The sequence below is a fragment of the Heliangelus exortis genome, chromosome 6 (assembly GCF_036169615.1).
Source record: "Heliangelus exortis chromosome 6, bHelExo1.hap1, whole genome shotgun sequence".
Taxonomy (NCBI): Eukaryota; Metazoa; Chordata; class Aves; order Apodiformes; family Trochilidae; genus Heliangelus; species Heliangelus exortis.
The window spans coordinates 24,010,177-24,033,973 of record NC_092427.1 but is presented as its reverse complement, the minus strand read 5'-3'; the positions used below and the strand labels follow the sequence as shown (position 1 = coordinate 24,033,973).

General features: G+C 43.3%; 1 protein-coding gene across 3 annotated transcripts in view; it reads right to left on the bottom strand.

The window, feature by feature from the left end:
* TTN (titin) overlaps positions 1 to 23,797 on the bottom strand; it is a 237,288-nt gene that overhangs the window by 161,492 nt on the left and 51,999 nt on the right. For all 3 annotated transcript variants that reach the window (XM_071747224.1, XM_071747225.1, XM_071747226.1), the window contains exons 43-83: positions 21,441 to 23,474; positions 20,474 to 20,752; positions 18,844 to 19,407; positions 18,086 to 18,367; positions 17,722 to 18,000; positions 17,092 to 17,370; positions 16,715 to 16,993; positions 16,308 to 16,595; positions 15,915 to 16,193; positions 15,537 to 15,818; positions 15,151 to 15,429; positions 14,761 to 15,039; positions 14,384 to 14,662; positions 13,978 to 14,265; positions 13,599 to 13,877; positions 13,163 to 13,444; positions 12,755 to 13,033; positions 12,338 to 12,616; positions 11,954 to 12,232; positions 11,533 to 11,820; positions 11,045 to 11,323; positions 10,556 to 10,837; positions 9,684 to 9,962; positions 9,295 to 9,576; positions 8,502 to 8,780; positions 8,096 to 8,383; positions 7,614 to 7,892; positions 7,233 to 7,511; positions 6,853 to 7,131; positions 6,465 to 6,752; positions 6,046 to 6,333; positions 4,885 to 5,166; positions 3,865 to 4,143; positions 3,465 to 3,746; positions 3,040 to 3,318; positions 2,649 to 2,936; positions 2,084 to 2,362; positions 1,709 to 1,987; positions 1,353 to 1,631; positions 944 to 1,231; positions 481 to 768 (exon numbers count right to left, since the gene is read on the bottom strand). In XM_071747224.1, coding sequence (XP_071603325.1) covers positions 481 to 768; positions 944 to 1,231; positions 1,353 to 1,631; positions 1,709 to 1,987; positions 2,084 to 2,362; positions 2,649 to 2,936; positions 3,040 to 3,318; positions 3,465 to 3,746; positions 3,865 to 4,143; positions 4,885 to 5,166; positions 6,046 to 6,333; positions 6,465 to 6,752; positions 6,853 to 7,131; positions 7,233 to 7,511; positions 7,614 to 7,892; positions 8,096 to 8,383; positions 8,502 to 8,780; positions 9,295 to 9,576; positions 9,684 to 9,962; positions 10,556 to 10,837; positions 11,045 to 11,323; positions 11,533 to 11,820; positions 11,954 to 12,232; positions 12,338 to 12,616; positions 12,755 to 13,033; positions 13,163 to 13,444; positions 13,599 to 13,877; positions 13,978 to 14,265; positions 14,384 to 14,662; positions 14,761 to 15,039; positions 15,151 to 15,429; positions 15,537 to 15,818; positions 15,915 to 16,193; positions 16,308 to 16,595; positions 16,715 to 16,993; positions 17,092 to 17,370; positions 17,722 to 18,000; positions 18,086 to 18,367; positions 18,844 to 19,407; positions 20,474 to 20,752; positions 21,441 to 23,474 — 13,581 coding nt within the window. The remainder of the gene's footprint in view (positions 1 to 480; positions 769 to 943; positions 1,232 to 1,352; positions 1,632 to 1,708; positions 1,988 to 2,083; positions 2,363 to 2,648; positions 2,937 to 3,039; positions 3,319 to 3,464; positions 3,747 to 3,864; positions 4,144 to 4,884; positions 5,167 to 6,045; positions 6,334 to 6,464; positions 6,753 to 6,852; positions 7,132 to 7,232; positions 7,512 to 7,613; positions 7,893 to 8,095; positions 8,384 to 8,501; positions 8,781 to 9,294; positions 9,577 to 9,683; positions 9,963 to 10,555; positions 10,838 to 11,044; positions 11,324 to 11,532; positions 11,821 to 11,953; positions 12,233 to 12,337; positions 12,617 to 12,754; positions 13,034 to 13,162; positions 13,445 to 13,598; positions 13,878 to 13,977; positions 14,266 to 14,383; positions 14,663 to 14,760; positions 15,040 to 15,150; positions 15,430 to 15,536; positions 15,819 to 15,914; positions 16,194 to 16,307; positions 16,596 to 16,714; positions 16,994 to 17,091; positions 17,371 to 17,721; positions 18,001 to 18,085; positions 18,368 to 18,843; positions 19,408 to 20,473; positions 20,753 to 21,440; positions 23,475 to 23,797) is intronic.

Genomic DNA, 23,797 nt, shown 5'->3' with positions numbered 1-23,797 from the left:
TCAGCTCCTCCAATTTTGCTGTCTAGTGCAGCAGTTTTCAATGCTTTCAGACTGTCAAAGTAAAATTATTTGCAAGAGCTACACACCCAGTAAAAATACATTTGAGTCTCATAAATGAGCTTAATTTCTCTGTTACTTTTTCCTCCCCCGCACAACTTAGTCAGTGTCACTACTGGAGAAAGACTTTAAGGAAGACAGATTTTTCTAGACAACAGAGCCATTCAAAAAGGCACAACAGATACTAAGTCAGACTTAACCTTTGAGCAGAAGAATCCCTTTCATAAGAAAAATCAGACACCACACTAAACTGGAAGATGAGTAAGTGTTTAAGTATCACAATAATGTTAAAATTAAATAAGACATCTCAGCAAAGACTCTTGTAAAGGTTGTTGGTCACACACGTCTGCATTCAGGGCTTTGTTTCACAGGTGTGTACATTGCAAAGGAAATCCTCATGAACACTAAAACTCACAGCAATACCTTGTACACCCAGCTGAGCTGCACACGCATCCTTTCCAATGCTGTTGCTGGCAGTACACGTATAGAGTCCAGCATCCCCTTTGCTGACTTTTAGAACGGTCAAGCTGGCCATGTTTTCCACCAGTGTCATCTTGTAGTTGCCACCTGGGCGGATTTCTCTGTTGTCTCTGGTCCAAGAAACCCTCATGGGAGCAGAGCCAGTCACATGGCACTTAAAGGTTGCACTTTCCCCTAGTGCCACATCAATAGATACAGGCTTGATGTCAAAGAAGGGAGGCTGTAGATGTTCTGCAAAGAGGAAAGCATGGCAGAGCTCACCACCAAGCCCTCCTCACAACACACTTCATCATGCCGTACCCATGCTCACTGGCCACCACAAAATAGGCAGAGTGGTAAAATGGGTAAAGAAATTTTAAAAAGCAAAGATATACACAAGTCCGGTGCTTAAGTGGGAGCTACAAACCTGTGAGGAGAAGTTTGGCGCTGGAAGATGCAGTCCCCAGAGCATTTTGAGCTGAGCAAGTATATTGGCCACAGTAAGCCATATTAGTTTCCAAGATCTGGAGAGTTGCAATATTATTTAAGAAGGCTGACTGCATGTTGTCGCTGTCACTTAAAAGAACCCCATCCTTGTACCAAGACACCTGGAGAGGCTCTGAGCCATTTATCCGGCAATCAAATGTCACTGGGGCACCAACCACCTCCTGAATATCTTTCAGTTTTCTGGCGAATGTAGGGGGAAGCTGACGTTCTGCAAAACAATAATAACCACCACCATAAGTAGGAAGCCAATAACTATTAAATACATAAGAACCTCTTTCTGTAATTAACAGAGTTCCTACAAACTACCCCAGGAAAGAATGGCCCATCACCTTTAACAACAAGCAAAGCTGTAGAAGTGGCGAAGCCAACGCTGTTTTCTGCTTTGCAGATATATTCTCCAATGTCACTATCCTCCACAGTGGAGAATGCCAATGTTGCCACACTATTCTTGAAGTGCATTTTGCAAGTCTGTGTTGATCTGAGCTTAGTGTCATCTTTGTACCAGGACACCTTAATTTCTGGTGCACCACCAATTTGGCATTTTAAGATCAAGGGCTCTCCAACCTTCACCTCCACACGGTCCAGATGTGTGACAAAATAAGGTGGTTCTAGGGAAGGAGAGAGCATGGTGAGCAGAGACAGAGCATCACTGGGGTGGTTTAGGGGAATCATGGGTGATGCGTACCTAAGATGGATACAAGGCTGTGGCATACATCCCCACCCGCCTCATTTGCCACCTCACAGGTATATTCGCCTTCATCACTCTTGGTGCTATTGAAGATTTCAAGAATGCCAGATTTGTCAGTTGTTGTAACACTGCAGCGTGGAGTCTGAGCAATAGGCATGCCATTTCTTTTCCAAGTGACAGAGATGGGAGGAGTGCCTATGTAGCTGCTTTCCAGCACAATGGACTTGCCCTGCTCCACACTGAAATCACTTAATTTCTTCACAAAGACTGCAGGCTCTGTTGGGAGGCATAGAGCAATAGTGAGAGGGACAGATGTTGCAGGGCTGCAGGCAGAGTGGGAAGGAAGATACCTATGCATACACACAAACACACCTTTCACAAAGAGTTGGGTTGTGCATGAGGCACTGCCAGCCTCGTTTGTGACCATGCAGGCATAATCCCCGCTGTGGCTTGGCTCCACACTGTACAGCTGCAGCTGTGCCACAGACTCATCCACAGAGATGGAGCAGTTGCTGTCCGGCACGAGCTCCCTGATGCCTCGGAACCAGCTCACCTTGAAGGGAGTACTGCCCTTGATATAGCTGGTGAATGTCACACTTGACCCAGGCAAAACTTCCTGGGGATCAGGTGTCTTCACAAAAGAAGGTGGTTCTAGGCATTATGCAAAGAAGTGAAGAGGAAGAAAGATGTTAATAAGAGAATCTCTGTTGTATAGGAAGGAAAACTGGAGCAGGTTTGAGGGGGGAAAAAAAAGAAAAAAGGAAAGAGGGAGAAAACAACCAAAAAATCCCAAACCAATCAAAGAAAAAAAGAAAGAAAAAACCCCCACAAAACAAGAAAAATAAACCATGTGAAACCAGAGGGAAGAAGCAGAAGAAAGAAAGAGAGAATAATAGTAATTTTTTTTAAGGTACTGTAGTATCCTCCTTCCACTGACCTTGTACAGTCAAGAAGGCACTGCATTCATCTGATCCAGCCATATTGGCTGCCACACAGCTGTATGAGCCTTCATCTGTGAGAGCCAGGGTGTTCAGCTTCAAAGCACAAACATTATCCAAGAATGAGATTTCATATTTTTCTCCACTAACAATCTCATTCCCATCCTGAAACCAGGTCACAGATATGGGGGATGAGCCAGACACTTTGCACTCCAGGAGCACTGAGGATCCCAGTATCCCATTTGTTTTCTTTAGCTTTCTTGAAAACGAAGGAGGAACAAGACGATCTAAGTAGGACAAGGCAGGACAGGAAGAAAAGTGTTGGGTGTTTTGCAGAAAAAAAAACAGCTTCCTTTAAAGACGTGTGAGCAACAAAGACATAGAGCTGACCTGAAACATCAACTGAAGAAGTGCAGCTGCTCTCCCCCACCTCGTTGGATACCTCAAAAGTATACAAGCCCCTATCTCCCCTATCTGCAGAAAACACTTTCAAAGTAGATACATTGTTGAAGAAGTTAATCTGGTATTTGCGGTCACTCCTCAGTTCTCTGCCATCTTTGTACCATTTGGTGATAAGTTCAGGTGTTCCTCCTACTTTGCACTCCAAGGTAAAAGGATTGCCAGCCATTACTGTGATTGGCTCAGTCTTTTCTAAGATGACTGCTGGTTCTGAAATAGTAAGGGAGGGGGTCAGTGTTCCACCAGGAAATCCACCCGCAAATCGGTGAGCAAAGGATATAAGTAGAAAACAAAGGCTGATAGAGGTAATTGTTCAAGCTGTGAGATATAGTAGCTGTGAAGCAGGCAATACCCACCTAGGACTTGTAAAAAGGCAGAGCACTCCCGCATGCCAGCATCATTTTTAACCTGGCAGATGTACTTCCCAACATCAGCTCCTTCTGCACTGGCAATCTCAAGAGTTGCAATGTTGTCCATAAACCACATTTGGACATTCTCACTCTCCCTAATAACTTCACCCTTGTCCTTGAGCCAGACAACAGAAATTGGTGGGGATCCTTCCACCACTGCCTGCAGGGCTGTTGGCTCCCCAATGAAGATTGCAGTATCACTCAGCTTCTTGGCAAAGCGTGGGGGTTCTGATGGCAAAAACAAGGAGGTAGAGGGGGGTTAATCAAGCATGCCTGCTTGGATGATGGACAGTCAGGAGATAAAGAAAAGACAGTCATGATGCTGTTGCTCCTCTAGTATACAAACCTTTGAATTTCACTGGGCACGTACAAGTGTCACTTCCCACCTCATTCATAGCTTTACACTGATATTCTCCAGTATCTTGAGGTTCCAGATTGAGAATATGAAGACTGGCAATGGAGTGCTTCGCTGTCACCTTGAACTTCTTGCTGCTCCTGACCTGTCTCCGATCCTTGAACCAAGCTACCTCAAAGGGCGGAGTCCCTGCCATCTCACACTGAAGGATAACATCTGAGCCTTTAAGTGTGTCCACAGGGCTTGGCACCTTGCTAAAAACAGGTGGTTCTATAAAAAAAAAAAAAATCACATCATAATGTGTGAGCCTGCTTCCCTGGGTTAGTTTCTAGACAGCATCAATAGCCAACATATTCAGGAAGGGGGCCTACACCTAATTCTTGTAAACCTATATTTAGCGTCCAAATATGTGGCATCAACTCTAAAAAATGCTGAGCCCTTGGTGACTCCTACAGCCCATTCCAGCAGTTAGAGTCCAAAGGGCAGAAAATGTGACACTTCTGCACCTGTCTGGAGTCAGTACTCGGCGACCCTACCCAGAAGTCACTCTCCCTTCTCTCCAGGACTACATTCCAGCTTTTCCAGATCCTTTCCAGGCATTAAAGCTCAGCAACACATCCCCCTCTTCCGTCTCAAATTCCTGCCAGGATCATTGTGTATAAAAAGGTGTCAGAGAGATGTCTGCAAATAATGTCCAGCTCCCTCACCATGGCTGGTGCTCCATCTAGTCTGTTTTCCTTGTGACTTAACAAGCTTGCCTTAGATTGCAATTGACTTAAATGGAGAGACAAGGGAATGACTGCACAGCATTGAGCACCCACCACTATTTCCTGTCTGGTCTCTGCTGCTTAAACTCAGCCGCTTTTGGAATGTGAGATCAACTGGAGTGACAAAGCCCCAGCAGCTACTGACTGGCATATCTGCAGCTCCCTATCCAGGGGAATGGATGTGCAGCTGGGAATGGGCCTGGAACCAAGGGATTCTGGTGGTGTGTGGAGACATGCTGCTAACCTTTCACGGAGACTGAAGTGCTGCAGCTGGCTGTGCCAGCAGAGTTACAGGCTTCACATATGTAATCGCCGGAGTCTTCAGCGTTGGCACCCAAGATGGTTAGCATTGCCACAGAGTCTACAAAGGACATGTGGAGCCTGTCGCTTGCCTGAAGTACCTGATCATTTTTGTACCACATCGTTCTGATCTCTGGTGTGCCACTGATTTTACATTCAAGTTGAACTGTGTCCCCCTGCTTCACAAAACGCAAAGCTTCAGGCTTCTTGATGAACTTAGGAGGTTCTGCAGAACAGAATAAGTATGTACAGCGTCAGAGTATACCTGCTTGTCACGTGAAATCTACAGTGCAGAGCAAGAGTTATTGGGTGCACAAGAGTATTAGGGCACAACCAAGTGAGCTTGCTATCACAGCTGGCTGCATCTTCAACCAGAGGTTCCTATCAAGTAAAGATGCAAGATGTAAAAAAGAAGACAAACCCAGCAACTATAACCATGTTCTGCCAACTCTCAAGATTGCTGTGTTTAACAGCTTGAGCTGTAAAAAACACATGATGGATGATTGCTGCACCCAAGGGAAGTTTTGCTGTTACCTCTGAGGTGTGAAAATATCCCCAGGATAGCATAAAAGATTTGACAAGCTCTTCACTCTCAGGAGCAGCAGAAACACGGTAGGGATAGTTTCACTTGCTTACACAATATTTCTTCATTAAGATTTTAAGTGATGCATAGTCTAGATTAAATCATCAGTTCAGAACTCCAATTGAAATCTTCAGCAAATTTGAAAGAGTCATCATGCTGGCCTACAAATTCAAAGTAGCTGTATTTACCGTTTCACTGTTTTTGTGTAGGGATTGCTATGTGTGAATACCACAGTGATTGTAGTTTAAGCACTAATGGCGAAGTAAAAAGCAAGGTGAGTGCAATTCTCCATACAAACAGCTTCACAAGAGGACCTTTCCCCTTGTAGAGTTTGCACATACACAAAGCTTCTTCTGTCATGCAGTATAACAGGAGAAGGTCACCACATAGTATATCTGCTTTCTGGAAAGCTACTTTCTGTATATTTCCAGACTGGAAAGGTGGAAAATGAGACTCAGTAACAAAGAGGTCTCTGCCCAAGAAAAAGAAAATACACAAGTGAATGTGACTTTTTCTTAATACCTTTGACACTGAGTTGGGCTGAACAAAAGTCTTTTCCAGCTTCATTACTGGCTTGACAGGTGTATTGGCCAGAGTCTCCTTTACCCACTCTGAGCACTCGAAGGTGAGCTGTATTGGCTACAAATGTAATGTTGAAGTTTCCTCCAGTTCGGATCTCCCGACCATCCTTGGACCAGGTGATGTGTATTGGCTGGGATCCAGTAACATGGCATTCAAAGTCAGCACTTTCTCCAAAAGGCACATCAACAGATTCTGGTTTGATATCAAAGACAGGTGCTTGCTTGGGTTCTGGAAACACAAGGAAAGAGGGTAATTCTCATAGTCCATGAAAACCTAGTCCAACATACAGATACCATCACATCTATGAAATGGGAAGGGAGAGCCTGTGATTCAGGCAAAAGTTATGGAAGCCAACACACCTGCAACTGTGAGCCTAGCACTTGAGGTGGCAGTGCCCACAGCATTGGTTGCTGTGCAGCAGTATTGCCCAGTATGATTCAACTCTGTTTGCTCCAGTTGCAGCACTGCAACATTATCGACAAAGGTTGTGTGCACATTGTGATCATCACTTAGCAGCACACCATCTTTATGCCAAGTCACATTAATAGGTTCTGAGCCATTGAGACGACACATAAGTTTAAGAGGTAAGCCAGCAGGGTGCTCGATGTCCTTTAATTTTCTCACAAATGAAGGTGGTCGTTTGCGCTCTAGAAGAAAGTAAAGGATAAGTATGCCCCACGAAGCAATTGTTTTTTACAGTTTTTCAAGAACAAAAGAATTTGCAGCAAGATAATACAAAATCATCACCTTGAACTGTTAAGAGAGTCTTTGTAGATGCAGTTCCTACACTGTTTTCTGCCTTGCAGATATATTCTCCACTGTCGTTGCTAACCACTTTGTTGAAAATAAGTGTAGCAACATTGTCTTTAAAGAACACTTTGTATTCAGGAGTAGACCTGAGTTTTGTATCACCTTTGTACCAAGACACAGTGATTTCTGGTGTTCCAGCAACATGGCACTGCAATGTTGTATAATCCCCAACTGACACCTCAAGAGATTCCAAGTGTCTAACAAAATAGGGAGGTTCTAAAAAAGAAGCAATTAGACAGGCTCATTAGGGTGCTAGGCCTTGGAAAGTATACACTTGAAAGATCAGCCAAAAAAAAAGGAGCAAAGAGAGCACACACCTAGGGTAGAGACTACAGCCTCACAAACATCTCTTCCTGCCTCGTTTTCAACATGGCAAGTGTATTCTCCTGCATCTTCTTTAGTACTGTCAAGTATTTCCAGAATGCAGGATTTCTCTGTGGTGGTGATGGTACACTTCTGAGTTTGAGTGATGGTGTGGCCATTCTTCTTCCATGTCACAGAGATAGGCAGGCTGCCTGTGTATGTGCCCTCCAGGATGATGGGCTTGCCAGGCTCCACATACTGATCACTCAGTTTCTTCACAAAGACAGCTGGCTCTAATGAAGGGTAAGGAGTCACAAATGTTGAGTACAGCAAGACAAATGCAGGTAAAGAAACAGTATTTGAAGATAAATAACAGAGATGCAGTGATTACAAACCTTTTACTGTAAGGCGCGTTGTACAATTTGCCCTGCCAGCATCATTAGTCACTAGACAAGTGTACTCTCCACTTTGGAGAGGAGTTACATCAAATAACTCAAGTTCTGCAATGGAGTCCTCCAAGTAGATATTGCATTTGTCCCCTGGCACAAGTTCATTGGCCCCTCTAAACCAGTTCACCTTAAAAGGAGGGGTTCCTCTGATAACACATGTAAAAGTGATGCTTGTGCCTGGCAAGACATCCAGAGGCTCTGGTGTCCTCTCAAAAGAAGGTGGTTCTAAGCACACAAGAGAAAAAAGAGAGATAAGACAGGCTGCTACAGCACAGCCCTGGCATTTCCACCCACCTACTGAAGATAAAGAACAAAATATTTCTTTTCTAGTCAATAATTTTCCCCAAGTATATTGGCAAAAGACTACAGGCAATTTTAAGAGAGAGAAAAGAAGAGCTCAGGGAGCTTCCAGACCATCATATACTGACCTTGTACAGTCAACACAGCACTGCATTCATCTGAACCAGCTACATTGGTAGCTTTGCAGATGTAAGTTCCAGTATCTGAGTCATTCAGTGAATTAACTTCTAAAATGCACAGATTATCTGAAAAGGAGATTTGATGTTTTTCCCCACTGACTAACTTAATTCCATTTTGGAACCAGGTAACAGAAATAGGAGGTGAACCCAACACTTTGCATTCCAACAGTGCTGAGGAACCCAAGACAGAAGGGGTATCCTTTAGTTTTCTTGTGAAAGAAGGAGGAATAATTCGATCTGCAGAAAGAAACATAAATCCATGGTTAGAAAGAAAAGGAGGGAAGGAATGGAAGAAAGAGCACATGAACAAAATAAAGATTTTGTGAAAAGCTAGAAGACAAGCAACCCAACCAACCTAAAACATCAACTGATGCTGTGCAACTGCTTTTCCCCACATTGTTCTGTACTGCAAAAGTGTACAATCCACCATCTTCCTTTTCTGCATCCATAATTTTAAGTGTAGATACTTTATTGAAGAAGGTAATTCTGTATTTTTGGCTGTTGGTCAACTCTTTGCCATCCTTGAACCATCCTGTGGAAAGCTCTGGTGTGCCTGCCACTTTGCATTCCAAAGTACAGGCATCTCCTACAGTAACCCTCATTGGCTCTGCTTTCTCTACAATGACTGCAGGCTCTGGAAAGGAACAGTAACATGTATACTGAAAACAGGAATTGATCAACACTAGATATAAGTATTATATCACTGTAAGACGGGCCATGCACATTTGATACTAAGGATATCACAATCTGTTGGCCTGGGGAGTCCTTTCAACTCTGTTTTTTCCCCACCCTTTATTCTACTCTAAACTGGAGATTTCAAATGCTCTCCAAAATGAAGTAAAAATATTTTTAAACTCCGAGGAGAGAAATGCAACTGTCTGTCCCTCAACAAGCAGGCATGAGCTTAGAAATGACATGACTTAGAAATCCGGTCAAAATGGAACACATCACAATGTAGAGGTGGTTTCTTTCAACCATTTCCCTGGATAATTGGAAATAAGAAACCTGACTATTGCTTTTTGGGAACACAGGGATTCTCTGTTTTGATTGTTTTGAACTCAGGGTCAAAAGCACATGTACAGCCAACACTAAATAGCCCAGCTACTAACTTTAGAAAAAGCTTTTATGAACTTCTGCTTTTTACCAACCTAGAATAGTTAATGTAGCCATGCACTCGCGACTTCCAGCATCATTTCTGATCTGACAGATGTATTTTCCAGCATTGCTTGTCTCTGTGCACAACAGTTGCAAAGTTGCAATGTTTTCCACAAATGTGATCTTAGTGTTTTCACTTTCTCTAATGATTTCCTCCTTATCTTTAAGCCACTGCACAGAAATTGGCTGGGAGCCCTCCACTCTTGCTTGTAATTCTACTGGTTCACCAACAACAACAGTCATGCTGTTTATTTTAGTCAAGAATTTTGGTGGTTCTGAAGAAGAAATATGCAGTTACAGTAAATAATCACAGTGTCTCTGTAAAGAAGAGCAATGCAGTGCCATTGTGAGTACTGCACAGGCATATGTGCCCACACCTTACCTTTCAGCCTCACAGTGCAAACACAAGTGTCACTTCCTACATCATTCTGTGCTTTGCACTGATATTCACCAACATCTGCAGCTTCAACATTAAGAATGCGAACGCTTGTGTGGTAGTTTTTGGCTGTAACCTTATACTTCTTACTACTTCGGATTTGTCTCCTGTCTTTGTACCAGGTAACATCAAATGGTGGTGTTCCTGAAATCTCACATTCCAGGCTAACCTCAGTTCCTTTGAGCATGTCTACTGGAGAGGGCTTCCTGCTAAAGACAGGAGGTTCTAACAAGGAAAGAAAGGCACATATTTAGAAAGGAGTCTGGAGTTATTGTCCAACAAACACCAGCTTCTATACATCGAGACTATTGAGAAATCCAAAAGATTGGGCAAGGACTTTCCTCATTTTCTGGGCACATTATGAAATGAACTTGCAGGTAGTTGAGCATTCATAGCTCTTAGTTCTTCTATAGAAAATGTAAATAGAAAGGTGAGCCTTGGTAAAGAGGGTAAAGGTCTCATTTAGATGGTAGTATTCTCTAATACAAGGACACAAAATTGAAACTGATAAATTCAGGTCTGTGATTTTTACTTTATATTTCAGCTTCTTGTTATAACAATTCCCACTATGACCTTTCTTGGTCATTGACAATCACAGAACTGGGGAACACCTAGCTTAGCAGTCATCTGCATTAAGAACCTCTCTCTTGCTCAGGGCCTGGCAGAGGAGGAGGGGCTGGGACATCAAGAAACAAACATGACATGAAGAAAAAGGCAGTCCTGAAATAAGAAATTAATCTCATATACCTATTGATTTCCAATGGATACAACCACCAGGGAAAAATAGGATGTAGACAGACAACAAGAGGACACCTAACCTTTCACTGTGACTTTAGTGCTACAGCTGGCCTTGCCGGCAGGGTTGCGAGCTTCACAGATGTAGTCACCACTTTCATCAGTACTGAGATGATTCATTTCAAGCACAGCCACGGAGTCAATGAATGATGTTCGGAATTTTTCACTGGCAACAATCTCATGGTCATTTCTGAACCAGACTACTTTCATCTCTGGAGATCCATGTACTTTGCACTCAAGCCGGGCTGAGTCACCCTGCTTGACTACTTTTGCCACCTCCAGCTTCTTAGAAAACTTGGGTGGTTCTAAAAAACCGGAAAAGTGAGGTCAGGAAGATCAAAACAAATCAAAGATTGAAGATCAAAAGAGCAAAAAGAGCCAAGCAGCTCTGAGTAGCAAACACAGGGTAGGGAATTCACTCAGCAGTGTATCAAAGATCACTGAGGTGGGCTTCACAAAAAGGAAAGAAAAGAAATAGATGAAAAGACTGCAACACAAGACAGAGTGCACACCTGTTACCATCAATGTTGTAATGCAAGAATCACTGCCAACGTCATTTGAAACATGGCAAGTATAGTGCCCACTCTTAGAAGTATCCACAGAATAGAGAGTTAAGAACCCAGTAGACCCTTCAATCCCCATGAAACAAGTTGGACCAGATACAAGTTCTAAATCTTCTTTGAACCACTTTACTGTAAAGGGTGGTGTTCCTTTTAGTGAGGCTTTAAACTCCACTGTGGAATCTGGGATGGCTTGCTGGCTTTCAGGTTTTACTAAGAAGCTTGGTGGCTCTGCATTTTTTAAGAAAAAAAGAAATATTCAGTTACATCAGAAGTGTGTAAGAATGAAAATAAGTAGTGAGGTAAGCATGGAGACAAAGTTTTCAGCATTAATATTAAGAGGTATAATATAAGAGGTATAAGATGTTATGTTAGCATAAGATTTAAAGGTATTTTCCCAGCATCTCTCTCAAATAAGAAGTAGCAAAAGCATTTCAAACCTTTCACAGTCAGGACAGCACTGCAAGAATCATTCCCAGCAACATTAGAGACACTGCATGTGTAATTTGCACTGTCTGCCAGCTCTAGATTAACAATCTCAAGTGACACAGTGTTCTCATGGCACAGGCTTCTACATTTTGCACTGTCAGTTATCTCCTTTCCATCCTTAAACCATTTTGCAGCAATGGGGAGTGATCCAGAAACTTTGCACTCCATTTGGATAGAAGATCCCAGAATGGCATCCTTTTTGGTTAGCTTTTTGATAAATCCAGGTGGAATTGATTGATCTGCCCAACACAAAAAATGGCAAAAAAGACAAACACACTGGTTATCTTCTTGCCTTCCTTTCATAAACAGGGATTGTTATTTTTTCATTCCCTCCCTGCTGGACTGGCATATTTGCTGAATGACAATACAAACCTAGCACAGTCAGAACTGCTTCACAGGTGCTACTTCCAAAGTCATTTTCAACCTTAAAGCTGTATGTACCACTATCCTCCTTCGATACAGGTTCAATCCTGAAACTGGCCACATTGTTTTCAAAGCTCATTGTATAGTATCTACTGGGCAGGAGCTGTTTTCCATCTTTGTACCATCTTATCCGGAGCTCTGGTGTCCCAGCAACGGTACACTCCAAAGTCACAGGGTCTCTTTCAGTGACTTTAAGTGATTTAGCCTTTTCTACGATCCGTGCAGGCTCTGAGGTATAAATTGTATAAAAATGGCAGTTAGCTACACAGATAGGGGACTGGCTTTCCAAATACTCATCAAGGGTGAGCTTGAAGGGTCACACCTTGTACACACCTTGTACAAAAAGCAGAGCAAAGCACTTCTCCACACCAGACTCATTCTTTGCCTGGCAGGTGTATCTCCCCCTGTGGCTGAGGTCAACATCAGTAAATTGCAGTGTGGCCACGCCGTTGTCAAAGGTAATATGGTGGTGCTCATCATCTTCTAGTATTTTCTCATCTTTTATCCATGACACAGATAAGGGTTGAGCACCTGCTACAACACACTGGAAGAATGCAGTTCCTTTCAAAATGCTGGTGACGTTCTCCAGCTTCTTGATGAAGGATGGTGGTTCTGTGATGTGAGATTTCATTTGTTGTTTGAAAAAGAAGTCATGGAATGCGAGGGGAAAGAGAAAGAATATAGTCATTCTAGACACCAGAGTTTAGTAAGGGGATGTAATGTTTAGAGTATGCTTCCCAGGGAACTGACCTTTCAAGCTGAGCCTTGTGCTGCAAGAACAGCTCCCAACTTCATTTGATATCATACACTGATATTCACCAACATCTGAGACATCACAGTTAGTCACAGTAAGAGTAAATACTGATTCTTTGGTGGAGATGGCATATTTCTTGCTGCTGAACATCGCCTTATTATTCTTCAGCCACTTCACCTCAAATGGAGGAGTACCAGTCACCTCACACTCGAGCATAGCCTCCAAACCCTTCACTACCTCAGTGGGTTTCAACTCCCGGACAAATATTGGGGGTTCTACAATGAGGAACAAGGGTAAAGTAGATAGTAACCTTGAAGAGTTTTGAGGGGAGATGAAGTCTCCCCTAACTCCATCACCCCAGCTATGTTGCATAGCTGGATGATGACAAGATGTTCAAAACCAACCTTTTACTTTCAGCTCGATGCTGCAGCTTTCACTACCTGCATCGTTGCGGGCTTCACAAACATAAATGCCACTATCTGACACTCTGGCCTGAGTGATTTTCAAAGTGGCTAAACCATCTATGAAGGAGATGCTGTACTTAGTTTGGTCAGTCACTTCATTCCCATCCAGGTACCATGTGATGTAGATCTCTGGTGTGCCTACTACTTGGCACTCAAAAGTAGTGGACTGTCCTTCACGCAAAGCTACTACAGAAGTTGGCATCTGAACAAATCTGGGGGGCTCTAGAAGATGAACAGAAAATGGGAGGCATTATAATATTTAATATTTAATAACTTCATATTTAAAGAAATATGAAGTTTTCCTACCCTCTCTCCCCCTGTTCTATTGCACAAAAAAGTCAGAATCACAAAGACAGAAGAATATTGGGTTGCACACCTTTTACAAACAGAGATGCTTTGCAAGTTGCAGTCCCTACATCATTGCTTATCTGACAAGTGTAGTTCCCAGAGTCAGATGTCCGAGCTGACAGGAGCTCCAGTACACTAGATGTGTCATCCTTCCAGACAGATCGACTGCCTCCAGAGAGGAGCTCCTGACTGTCTTTAAACCACTTTATCTGCAGAGGAGTGGAACCTTTCACCAGCGCTTTGAACTGAACCCTAGTATTGGGCACAACCTCTTGCGACTGAGGTTTTTCCACAAAATATGGCGGTTCTATAAAACACGAAAAGGAAGAGAGAGGATTACTCTAAGACAGTGGAATTCCAAAATTAAGAATGAGATACCTAACACAAGAAAAAGAAGGAGCTCAAACCTTTGACTGTTAAGAACCCACTGCATTGGTTGCTTCCTGCCTTATTTGTTGCTTCACAGGTGTAAGAGCCACTGTCTGTGCCTTCCAGGTTATTGATTTCTAGAAATGCAGTATTATCATGGAAAGAGTATTTGTGCTTTGCACTTGCTGTTATTTCTTGGCTGTCTTTGTACCACTGGATACTTATAGGATGTGAACCAGACACTATGCACTCCAGATGGACAAAAGACCCCTTAATGCTGTCCATTTTCTTGAGCTTTTTTGTGAATTTAGGTGGTATAATGAGATCTATCCAAGACAGAGTAAAAAGACAAAGTGTAAAATTAATTTGATTGTGGCAAATGTCAGCACAGAACAAAAAAATTTTGTATGTAAAAATAATTGATAAAAGAGAGCCCATACATACCTAGGACATTGATGTTGGCAGAACAGCTACTGCTCCCAACATCATTGTGAACCTCAAAAATGTATTCCCCACTGTCTTTCTTTTCTGCATGAAGCAACTTTAGAACTGAGACAGTATCTGTAACACTGATCTTATATTTTGGGCCTAATGTCAGTTCCTTGCCATCTTTGAACCATTTAGCTGTAATATCTTTCGTTCCTGAAAATTTACACTGCAAGGTTGCTGGGTCTCCCTCAGTCACATCTATTGACACGGCCTTGTCCACGATTGTAGCAGGTTCTGTTGCAAATAAAGAGACAGGCTGATAAGGGCATCTGTAAAAATAGACATCACCAAAGGACCCTGTGATCACTGCAAGCCCTCAGGGCAGTACCAACCTTTGACAGTCAGAAGAGCAGAACACCTCTGTATTCCTGCCTCATTTTTAGCCTGACAGAAGTATTTCCCATCATGTTTCAGTTCAATAGACCTCACCAGAAGAGTGGCAATATTGTTCACAAAAGTAATTTTGATATTGTTGTCTTCAATCACTTCATCATTGTCTTTCAGCCAGGACACAGTGATAGGCAAGGAGCCTTTAATAGCAGCCTGAAACACAACTGTGCCTCCTCGAAGAGAACTGATGTTTTCTATCCTCTTCAAGAACTGTGGGGGCTCTGGTAGGAAGAAAGTGGCTATATAAGTACAGGCCTGGTGCATGATAGCATGGTATGGAAATGACTACTAATGAATAACCATGCTAGTGGCATTTTGCACCTTAAACTAACCTTTCAGTGTGACCTCTGAACTGCAGAGACAGCTCCCGACATCATTTGTTACTCTACATTGATACTCGCCAACATCAGAAGAATCAAACCTGAAAATGTGGAGGCTAATCAAAGCTTTCTCAATGCTTATTCTGTGCTTCTTACTGCTCCGCAAGAGTTTATCATCTTTCACCCAAAACACTTCAAAGGGAGGTGTGCCAAGCACCTCGCACTCCAAAACCACATCTGAATCCTTCAAGACTTCCATGGACTGAAACTCCTTGATAAAATAAGGTGACTCTACAGTGCAAAAGAGAGAGTGCAATTTGTATCAATCATACTTTCAACACCTGTAAAACTGCACTGAGTTGAAAGAGAAAAAGTGAGTGGCTGGATGCTACACACACCTTTGACTGTAACAACACTACTGCAAATATCTTTTCCAGCATCATTTTTGGCTTCACAAATGTATTCCCCACTGTCTTCAGTCTCAACCTCTGTAAGACGGAGTACTGCCAAAGATTTTGCAAAAGACATTCTGTATTTTTCACTTTCTTTTAGCTCTCTGTCATCCTTGAACCATGTGATTTTAATCTCAGGAGTGCCAGTGACTTCACAGGTCAGCTCAGCATATCCACCTTTCTTTACCAGATGGGTTGGCTCCAGCTTCTCCTTGAAGGCGGCAGGTTCTGTAGATTTAAGAAGAGTGTTATGGACAAAAAAGGTAAGAAAGAGTGCCACCGGATCAATCCAGCAGCTGAATGTTTAAGAGTAAGAATGCAAACCTTTAACAAACAAGTTTGCACTGCATGTTACTGAACCAGCAACATTGGAGACTTTGCAGGTATAGTTTCCAGAGTCTGTTGGTTTGACTGCATAAAGCTCCAAGTAACTTGCTAATGTTTCTGTCATAATATAGCAGGCTCCTCCCGTCACCAGCTCAGCATCACCTTTAAACCATTTCACTGTCAGTGGTGTTGTGCCTTTAAATGTTCCTTTGAAACGTACAGTTGAGGCAGGAAGTACATCTTGGGACTCTGGTTCTACAGTGAAGCTGGGTGGCTCTGGATTGCATTGAAAGGAAACAATTGTCAAGACACATGGCCTACACTTTGGGAAAGCAAAGTGTTATCACAAGAAATGTAAAAACCCAAGAAAGGTGAAACAAATTGCCAAACCTTTTATAAACAACGTGCTACTGCTGTCTTTGCTACCAGCAGAGTTGGTGGCTCTGCAAACGTAGACGCCAGCATCACTTGCATCTAGGTGTTTTATTTCCAAAGATGCAGAGCCTTCTGCAAAGTGTACTGTGTATTTGGCACTTGACAAGATCTCAGTATCCTGCTTAAACCAAGAGATGGTCATTGGAAGAGAGCCTGAAATTTTGCAGTCTAGGCGGCACGAGGTGTTAATGATGCTGTCAATATTCTTCAGTGGTTTAGTAAAGAAGGGAGGGAGAGTACGATCTGTTGAAAGTGAAAAAAATGAAACCAAGACATAAGCAAAACAGGGATATGGTTTTGCTTCTGGCTCTGTCGGGCTCAGAGGAGAGCAGTGGGGTTCTTTACAAAGAGACAGTACCAACCTAGCACGGTGAAGCTGGTAGTACAAGAGCTGATGCCCACATCATTGGATATCTCAAAGGTGTACTCGCCACTATCCTCCATTTCAGTGGCATAAAACTTGAGCTGTGCGATGTTATTTTTAAAGCTGATTCTATACTTTTTGCTGGCAGGTAATGGCCTCCCATCTTTTAACCACTTGATTTTTAGCTCTGGAGTGCCTGTGACAGTATACTCCAAAATAGCTGGTTCCCCTGCTGTTACTTGGATCATTTCAGATTTTTCAATGATTTTGGCAGGTTCTACAACAGAATTAAGCAACGCGTGTTAAGGACCAAAGGAAATTGCGCTTCCTCTCAGGTGGGAAACAATACGTGGATCACAGCACTACCCCACTGACCTTTCACTGCTAGTTCACCAAAGCAGGACTGGCTTCCTGCATCATTCTCAGCCACACAAGTGTATTTGCCACCAGAGCTCAGCTGAACACCAGTAATTTGCAGTGTTGCTAGACCATGTTCAAATGTCACTCTCACTTTGTTATCATCTTGAATGATGTCTTTACCCTTCATCCACATCACAGAAATAGGCTCTGACCCTTTCACCACAGCCTGTAATGTAATATTATCTCCAGCCAGAGCTGTCACATTTTCGATTTTCTTAACAAAAGACGGTGGTTCTAATTCAAAGAAAAGAGACAAGAAATACTCATCTGCTACTGCATCATCCCATGGAACCTGCTGCTTAAAGACAGTTTTATGAGACAGTATGTGCAGTACATGGTGCAACTCAGCTAATGAACAGTCACGGAGAAGAGCTGCATTCCCCTGCTGGGAGCTAGTGCATGGTGCTTTAAACTCAACACACTTGAAATTCAGAGATTTGACACCAGGTAAGAGTTCATACAGAATTGTCGGTACACCCCCTCCCTGCCCTCCCTAGCCACCCACAAACCCAAAGAAAAGATATTTTAAGAAAGGAAAGGTTCTTGACAAACTCTTCAGTAAGCAGTTTTCTCTCTCCCACTGACCTTTCAAGATGTATGTTGCACTGCATATGCACTTCCCGACTTCATTAGCTATCACACACTCATATTCACCGACGTCTGCACTATTAAATGAGGACACCTCCAGAGAAATAACAGCTTTATGGGAGGTCAACCTGTATTTTTTACTACTGCGAATCTGCTTCTTATCTTTGTACCAGCTAATCTCAAACGGTCCAGAGCCAGCAACCTCACACTGAAGAACGGTGTTTGTTCCTTTCACTATCTCTGCTGGTTCAAGTGTTCGGATAAAAGATGGAGGCTCTATAAAAGCAGCAAGAAATAATTAGTCACCCAAGAAAAAAAAAATCAACAATGGACTGGCAGGAGCAAGAAAGCAAGAACAGACCTTTGACAACTACTTCGGTGGTGCAGCTGTCACTTCCCACCTCATTTACAGCTTCACATGAGTAGCTCCCACTGTCATCAACTTTCATCTCCAAAATATCTAACACAGCCACAGAATTGACAAAGGACATCCTGTGTGTGTTGCTTTCATGGATTTCCTTATTATTCTTGAACCAAGAAACCTGGATTTCAGGAGACCCTTTGATTTTGCATTGAAGGCGTGCAGAGTCGCCTGGGGTCAGTAAATAGGATGGATCAACCTTCTTCACAAAAGATGGTGGTTCTACAAGTGGAAAGAAAAGGAAACAGTAGAAGAGGGAAGAAAAGGGAAGGAAGGGGAGGAAAGGGGTAGAAAAGGTAAGAAAAGGGAAAAGGGGAAAAGGAAAAGAAAAAAAAAGAAGACTGAAATACAAAGCTTTCTAAGATTGCTTCCTAGTGCAAGAACAAAACATGACTTGGGAAAAGATCAGTATAATCTTTGCAGAGCTTCAGTTCTTGTGGCTTCTCTTGACTTCTCCATTAATTTCTCCCATGCATGCCAGAGCAATTTTTGGATCTGGCTGGTGAAAGAGCTATTGAAGAAATACACAGTGCACCAGAAGGCAGTATGGGAAATGAGCAAGAGGTCAACAGAACAAGAGGTGCAGGTCTGAGAAGAGTTCACAGTGTGATTTCAGCCCAAAGAAGTCTTTTGCCTGCAAAAGAGGAAATCTGGAACCCAAGAAGAGCAAAGGTAAAAAGGACACAGGACTATCTTACCTCTGACTGTGACGCTGGCAGAACAGGAGCTGCTTCCTGCCTCATTTGAAGCAGTGCACACATAATGGCCTGAATCCTTGAGCTTAGCCAGAGGAATCTCAAGTGAGGCTATTTTGTCTTCAAAGCAAATTTTATAATCTTTCCCTGGAGGGATTTTGTTTCCATCTTTTGTCCACCCTACTGCTACTTTCCTGTCTTCATCTACCTGACATTCAAGGCGTATTTTTTTATTGATTGCTGATTGCACTGACTGCAAAACTTTAATGAAGTGTGGCTTGTCTATAATGACCATTTCAGCCTGGCAAATGTCAGCCCCAAACCTATTGGAAGCTTTGCAAGTGTAAACCCCTCTGTCACTGGTGGTAAGAAGGGAAATTTCTAACACATGTTTATTTTCCACACTGGACATCTTGTGGTGGTCTGAAGGTGAAATGGTTGTGCCATCTTTCTGCCAGGCGACGTCGATGACTGGAGTGCCCGAAACAGTACACAGGAACTTGGCAGTTTTGCCCACAAAAGTAGTGATAGATTCAGGTCTTTTAAGAAACGTTGGTGGAAATGCTTCTGCAAAACAAAGGGGTTAAGTGTTATCCAGAGGTGAGGACCAGAGATTATGCTCTTTCTTCACATTTGCCAGGGACAGAGAGCAAGAGAGGCCAGTTTGCGACTGGACAGACTTAAGCAAAAGAAGTCAGCATTGAAAGAGATAAGAGCTATTAAAGATTATAAATTTTGACTTTTCATTTTGTACTTCTTGGCTCTGTGTATTGCTCCAGAGCTTGAAGTGATAGTGAACCTCTGGAGCAATGTACAAACAACAGGAAAAATAAACCAAAAGCCAGAACTTCCACCCCCAAGACTGACATTTTTGCACAACACTCCCTTAAGATGGACAAGTGTGCATGCATTCCACAGTTTGTTCTACTTTCTGTAGTCCCTAGCACCTACATTTAGAAAAGATCACTCAAAGACTCCTCAGAGTTAAAAAAATATCATATATTAAAAGGCCAAAAGACTTTTGGTTTGGTTATTTGTTTTTTTCTTAAGAAAAAAAATATATAATTGTTAAGTTCTCAATAGAAAAAAAGTTTGCAGATTGAAACAGCTTTAAGGCTTCTCTTGTGCTTAAGATCTACTTCCCCAGTCACACAGAGTTTCCCCCGGGCCATGGCACACAAATGTTCAGGTACACATAGATGCATAGCTTCAAGAGCATAGCTGAAGAATAAATGTAAGGTGCTGAGATAATCACACAGTGAAGAAATTAGACTTAAAAGCATATGTTTTGTTGTTGTCCGGAAGTTAAATAAACCCTCTTCAAGAATGTGTTCACAAAACAATTCCATTCTGCTGATGATCTAGTTCCTCCCACCCTCTCTTTCCCCCTTTCTTCTCCCCTTTTATAACTTTTCATAGATTCTCTTTTCTAGGCACAGAAAACACCTAAATGCAACATTCTCAAAAATCATTCCTTCTCTGTGCATGTGACTGCCAAAATTAGGTATGGAATTTGTATAATAATGCCAATCAAGAGACCTACCATAAATATTTGAAAGCGTAGCAGTGAAAGCATTACAAAAATATACCAAGATAATTTATAGAGAAGAAGTTTTTGGAAGTCTGTACTTACCAGTTACTGTTAAAAGGGCTGTAGAGCTTACACTGCCATGCTGGTTGGAAGCCTTACAGCTATACTCTCCACGGTCAACAACTTGAGGCCTTGGGATCTCCAGCGTGGAGAGATAATTGGAGGTGCGAATGGAGTATTTGTCCCCATCATATATCTCTCTTCCGGCTTTGTACCACTGGAACTTGACATTGGGAGCAGTCTCTACCTCACAGGTGAACTTGGCCACATGGTTTACAGCCACTTCCAGAGATTCGAGCTTTCTCCTCAGGATTGGTGGAACTGAAATCAGAAGCAGAGAGTAACTCAAAGCCCTGCCCAATGACATTATGAAAAATAACAATGAAGTGACTGAGTGAGAAAAAAAAAAAAAAGGTGATTTAGTTGCAACCCACATAAACTGACTGTGAAAAAAAAAACCCAAAAAACAGTAAGAAATGAAATCAGTACCAGGCCCAGTGGACAGTGTGTCATGGTGCATAGTGACATCAGGAAATACAGTGATGATACTGGAAAACAGATGTGCAGTAACAATGCACAACAACATGATACAAACATTTACCACACTATCCTGAAGCTGCAAAATATCAGGGTATGAATGAAAAATTGTGCTAAAATTGTGCAATGACTCTAAAGCGTGAGAGAGGGTACACCAGTGAGTAAAATAGGAAGAGCAGATCCACTTCAAAGGTAGCAATGGGAAGAAGTCGTCTGGACTGAGATACAGCTCGTCCTGACTGCTTGTGTGATGAGAACAGAAGCAAAAAATGTCCTGACCAAAGACCGGGGTGAGAGAAGTGAGAGAATCTGCAATGTGGTGAAAGGAGACCAGAGAGAGAAACAAAACCCTCTGATTAACATCATGATGCTATTAATATTGAATCTGTATCCAGAGATACAGACACACACTAGGGCAGTTTTATTAGTAGCAGTGTATTAGAAAAGCAGTGTTTTATCCTCATAATCCAACCTCTTTTAACAACTGTGAGTTTTGCCGCTGTTGCTCTTTTTCCACCTTGACTCAGTGCCTCACAGGTGTACTCTCCTTGGTGAATCTCCCCGCACACTTTGCTTATTACTAGTGAATATGTGTCCTGACCTTGCAAACACTTGAATTTGTCACCTGAAGACACCAGTTTACCATCAAAGTACCAGTTCACCTCTCTGGCATTTCTTATGACAGACACCAGCTTGACACTCTGCCCCTCCTCCACAACAGTGTCAACTAGTTTTCTGACTATGATGGGGAAACCCTTTTTGCCCAGCTCATCTTCAAGTTTCTCAGCTCTAGTTTCCAGACCTTCTTTGCCCTCTTCCTCATATATTTCTTCCTTTTTCTCCCTCCTTTTCAGTATTTCTGTGGGTGTTCCAATGGGAACACCTGTGGAGGCTGCATCAGCAATAGTTGCAGCTGCACCCACATCCTTGATTTGACTGTGCTCTGTCACAATGTCGATTACTTGGGGAGACAGAGACTGCTCCAGTGGTATTTCTGCTTCCATAGTCCTCTCAGCCTGCCGGGGCTCCAGCTTGGAGCTTTCATGACAGGGTTTTTCTGTTTCCTGGGGTTGTTTCCCTGCCTTTAGACACTCGCCTAGTGGGCTGGCAATACTGACGACATGTTGCTCCTCCAGGGAAATGTTCTCCAAGGGGACAGCTTGGCCTGCAGTGAAGGCCAATTCAGAAGGAAACCTGGGTTCAGTCTTCAGCTCACCTTGCATTGCCTGGAAGCCCTTGAAGACCTGGACATGGTCGCTATCTATGGCATGGCTCTCAGTGGTGCTTGACACCTGTAGAAGGGCTTGGGAAGTCTCTGTCTTCAGAGCAGCCATTTGCTCTGCCTCTTTGGGAATTACTTGCTCTTTGGGCAAGAGTATCTGTGCAGCTACAGTGCCAAGGCATCCTGGAATTTGTGTCTCCATCACTGCTGCAGGCACCACACCCTGGAGGCCAGCAGAGAGTGTTTCCAGGGGCTCTGCCAGAAGTCTGCTTTTCTCTTGTGTTGTGGCCACGTGGGAGACCATTTCTTCAACACCCTGTGCAGCCAGGCAGGCCGGTGGCAGGCCAGGCAAGATGCCCTCTCTGGGCAGTACATGCTCCACCTGGCTCATCTGGAGCTGAAGGAGGGCGGGGGGCTCTCTCATGGCCTCAAGACTGCGTGCTTCTTCCATGGCAGGAAGCTCACCAACCTCCTCATAGGAGAGGGGGCTTTGGTCCTCTGCCACCACAGAGTGTTGCAAGGCTGGGCTCTGCCTGCACACAGCATGCTCCTCAGACAGCAGAAGCAGCTCAGCAGAGCATGCGACCTCACCCAGGGTGCTCACTGCCCTGCACGTGTAGAGCCCAGCGTCCTCCTCTGTGCACTCCTGCACTGTCAGGGAGCCTGAGCCACCAGGGTGGTGAGCAACAGAACGATGTGCATCAGAGAACAGCTGCTCACTCCCCTTAAACCACTGCACCTCAGGGCTTGGCTCCCCAGCCACAGTGTACTCAAAGACTGCAGTGGAGCCTGGTGCACACCGCACGCTCTCAGGCTCCCTGGCAAAGCAAGGGGCGCCTGAAAGCCGCTGCCTCACCTGGAGGTGAGCACTACATGTGGTCTCACCATGTACATTGCTGGCCACACATGTGTACTCACCCGCATCCTGCACCCCCACATATGGCAGGATGAGGCTATGGTCATTGCCAGCAAACACTAACTTACAGTCTATGGATGGGTTTAGCTTCTTACTGTTGCAAAACCACTGGATTTTGGGGGGTGGGCTGCCAGTAACAGTAACAGAGAACCTAGCTACATCTCCCTGCCAGACTTCAATATTTGAGATCTGTTTGAGGAAAACAGGAGCTTTGCCCCCATCCTCCATTTTTGTCTTTGCTTTGCTGAAATAAACTGGTTTTTCAGGCTCAGATTCAAGTGTTTTCTCGCTATCAGGCAACTGAAGGCCGGTGCTGTAGCCTTCGCTTCTTCCTTCCTCAGAAGACACAATAAAAGAGCTAGTGATGTCTGTATGGAAAAAAAAATGTTTGGTTTTACTAGAATGCTTAAGATAATAGGTGTATATAGCAATAAATACTATTGGTGCAACTATTTTTGTATATCTAGAGGCTTTCTCAATCTTGTACAACTGTTAACAATGAACATGAGGTCCTTTTGCTGCCAAATACACACCTGCCAAAAACAGGGAGGCATGCTGTGTTGCCAGGTTACTTATGAACTTCCCATCTGGATCAACATGGGTGTTCCTTTACACCTGACATCACAGTATGGCTTAGGCATATTCCCAGGGTGTCCAGTGCAAGTCACACTCAAGCAACATTGATGCATTT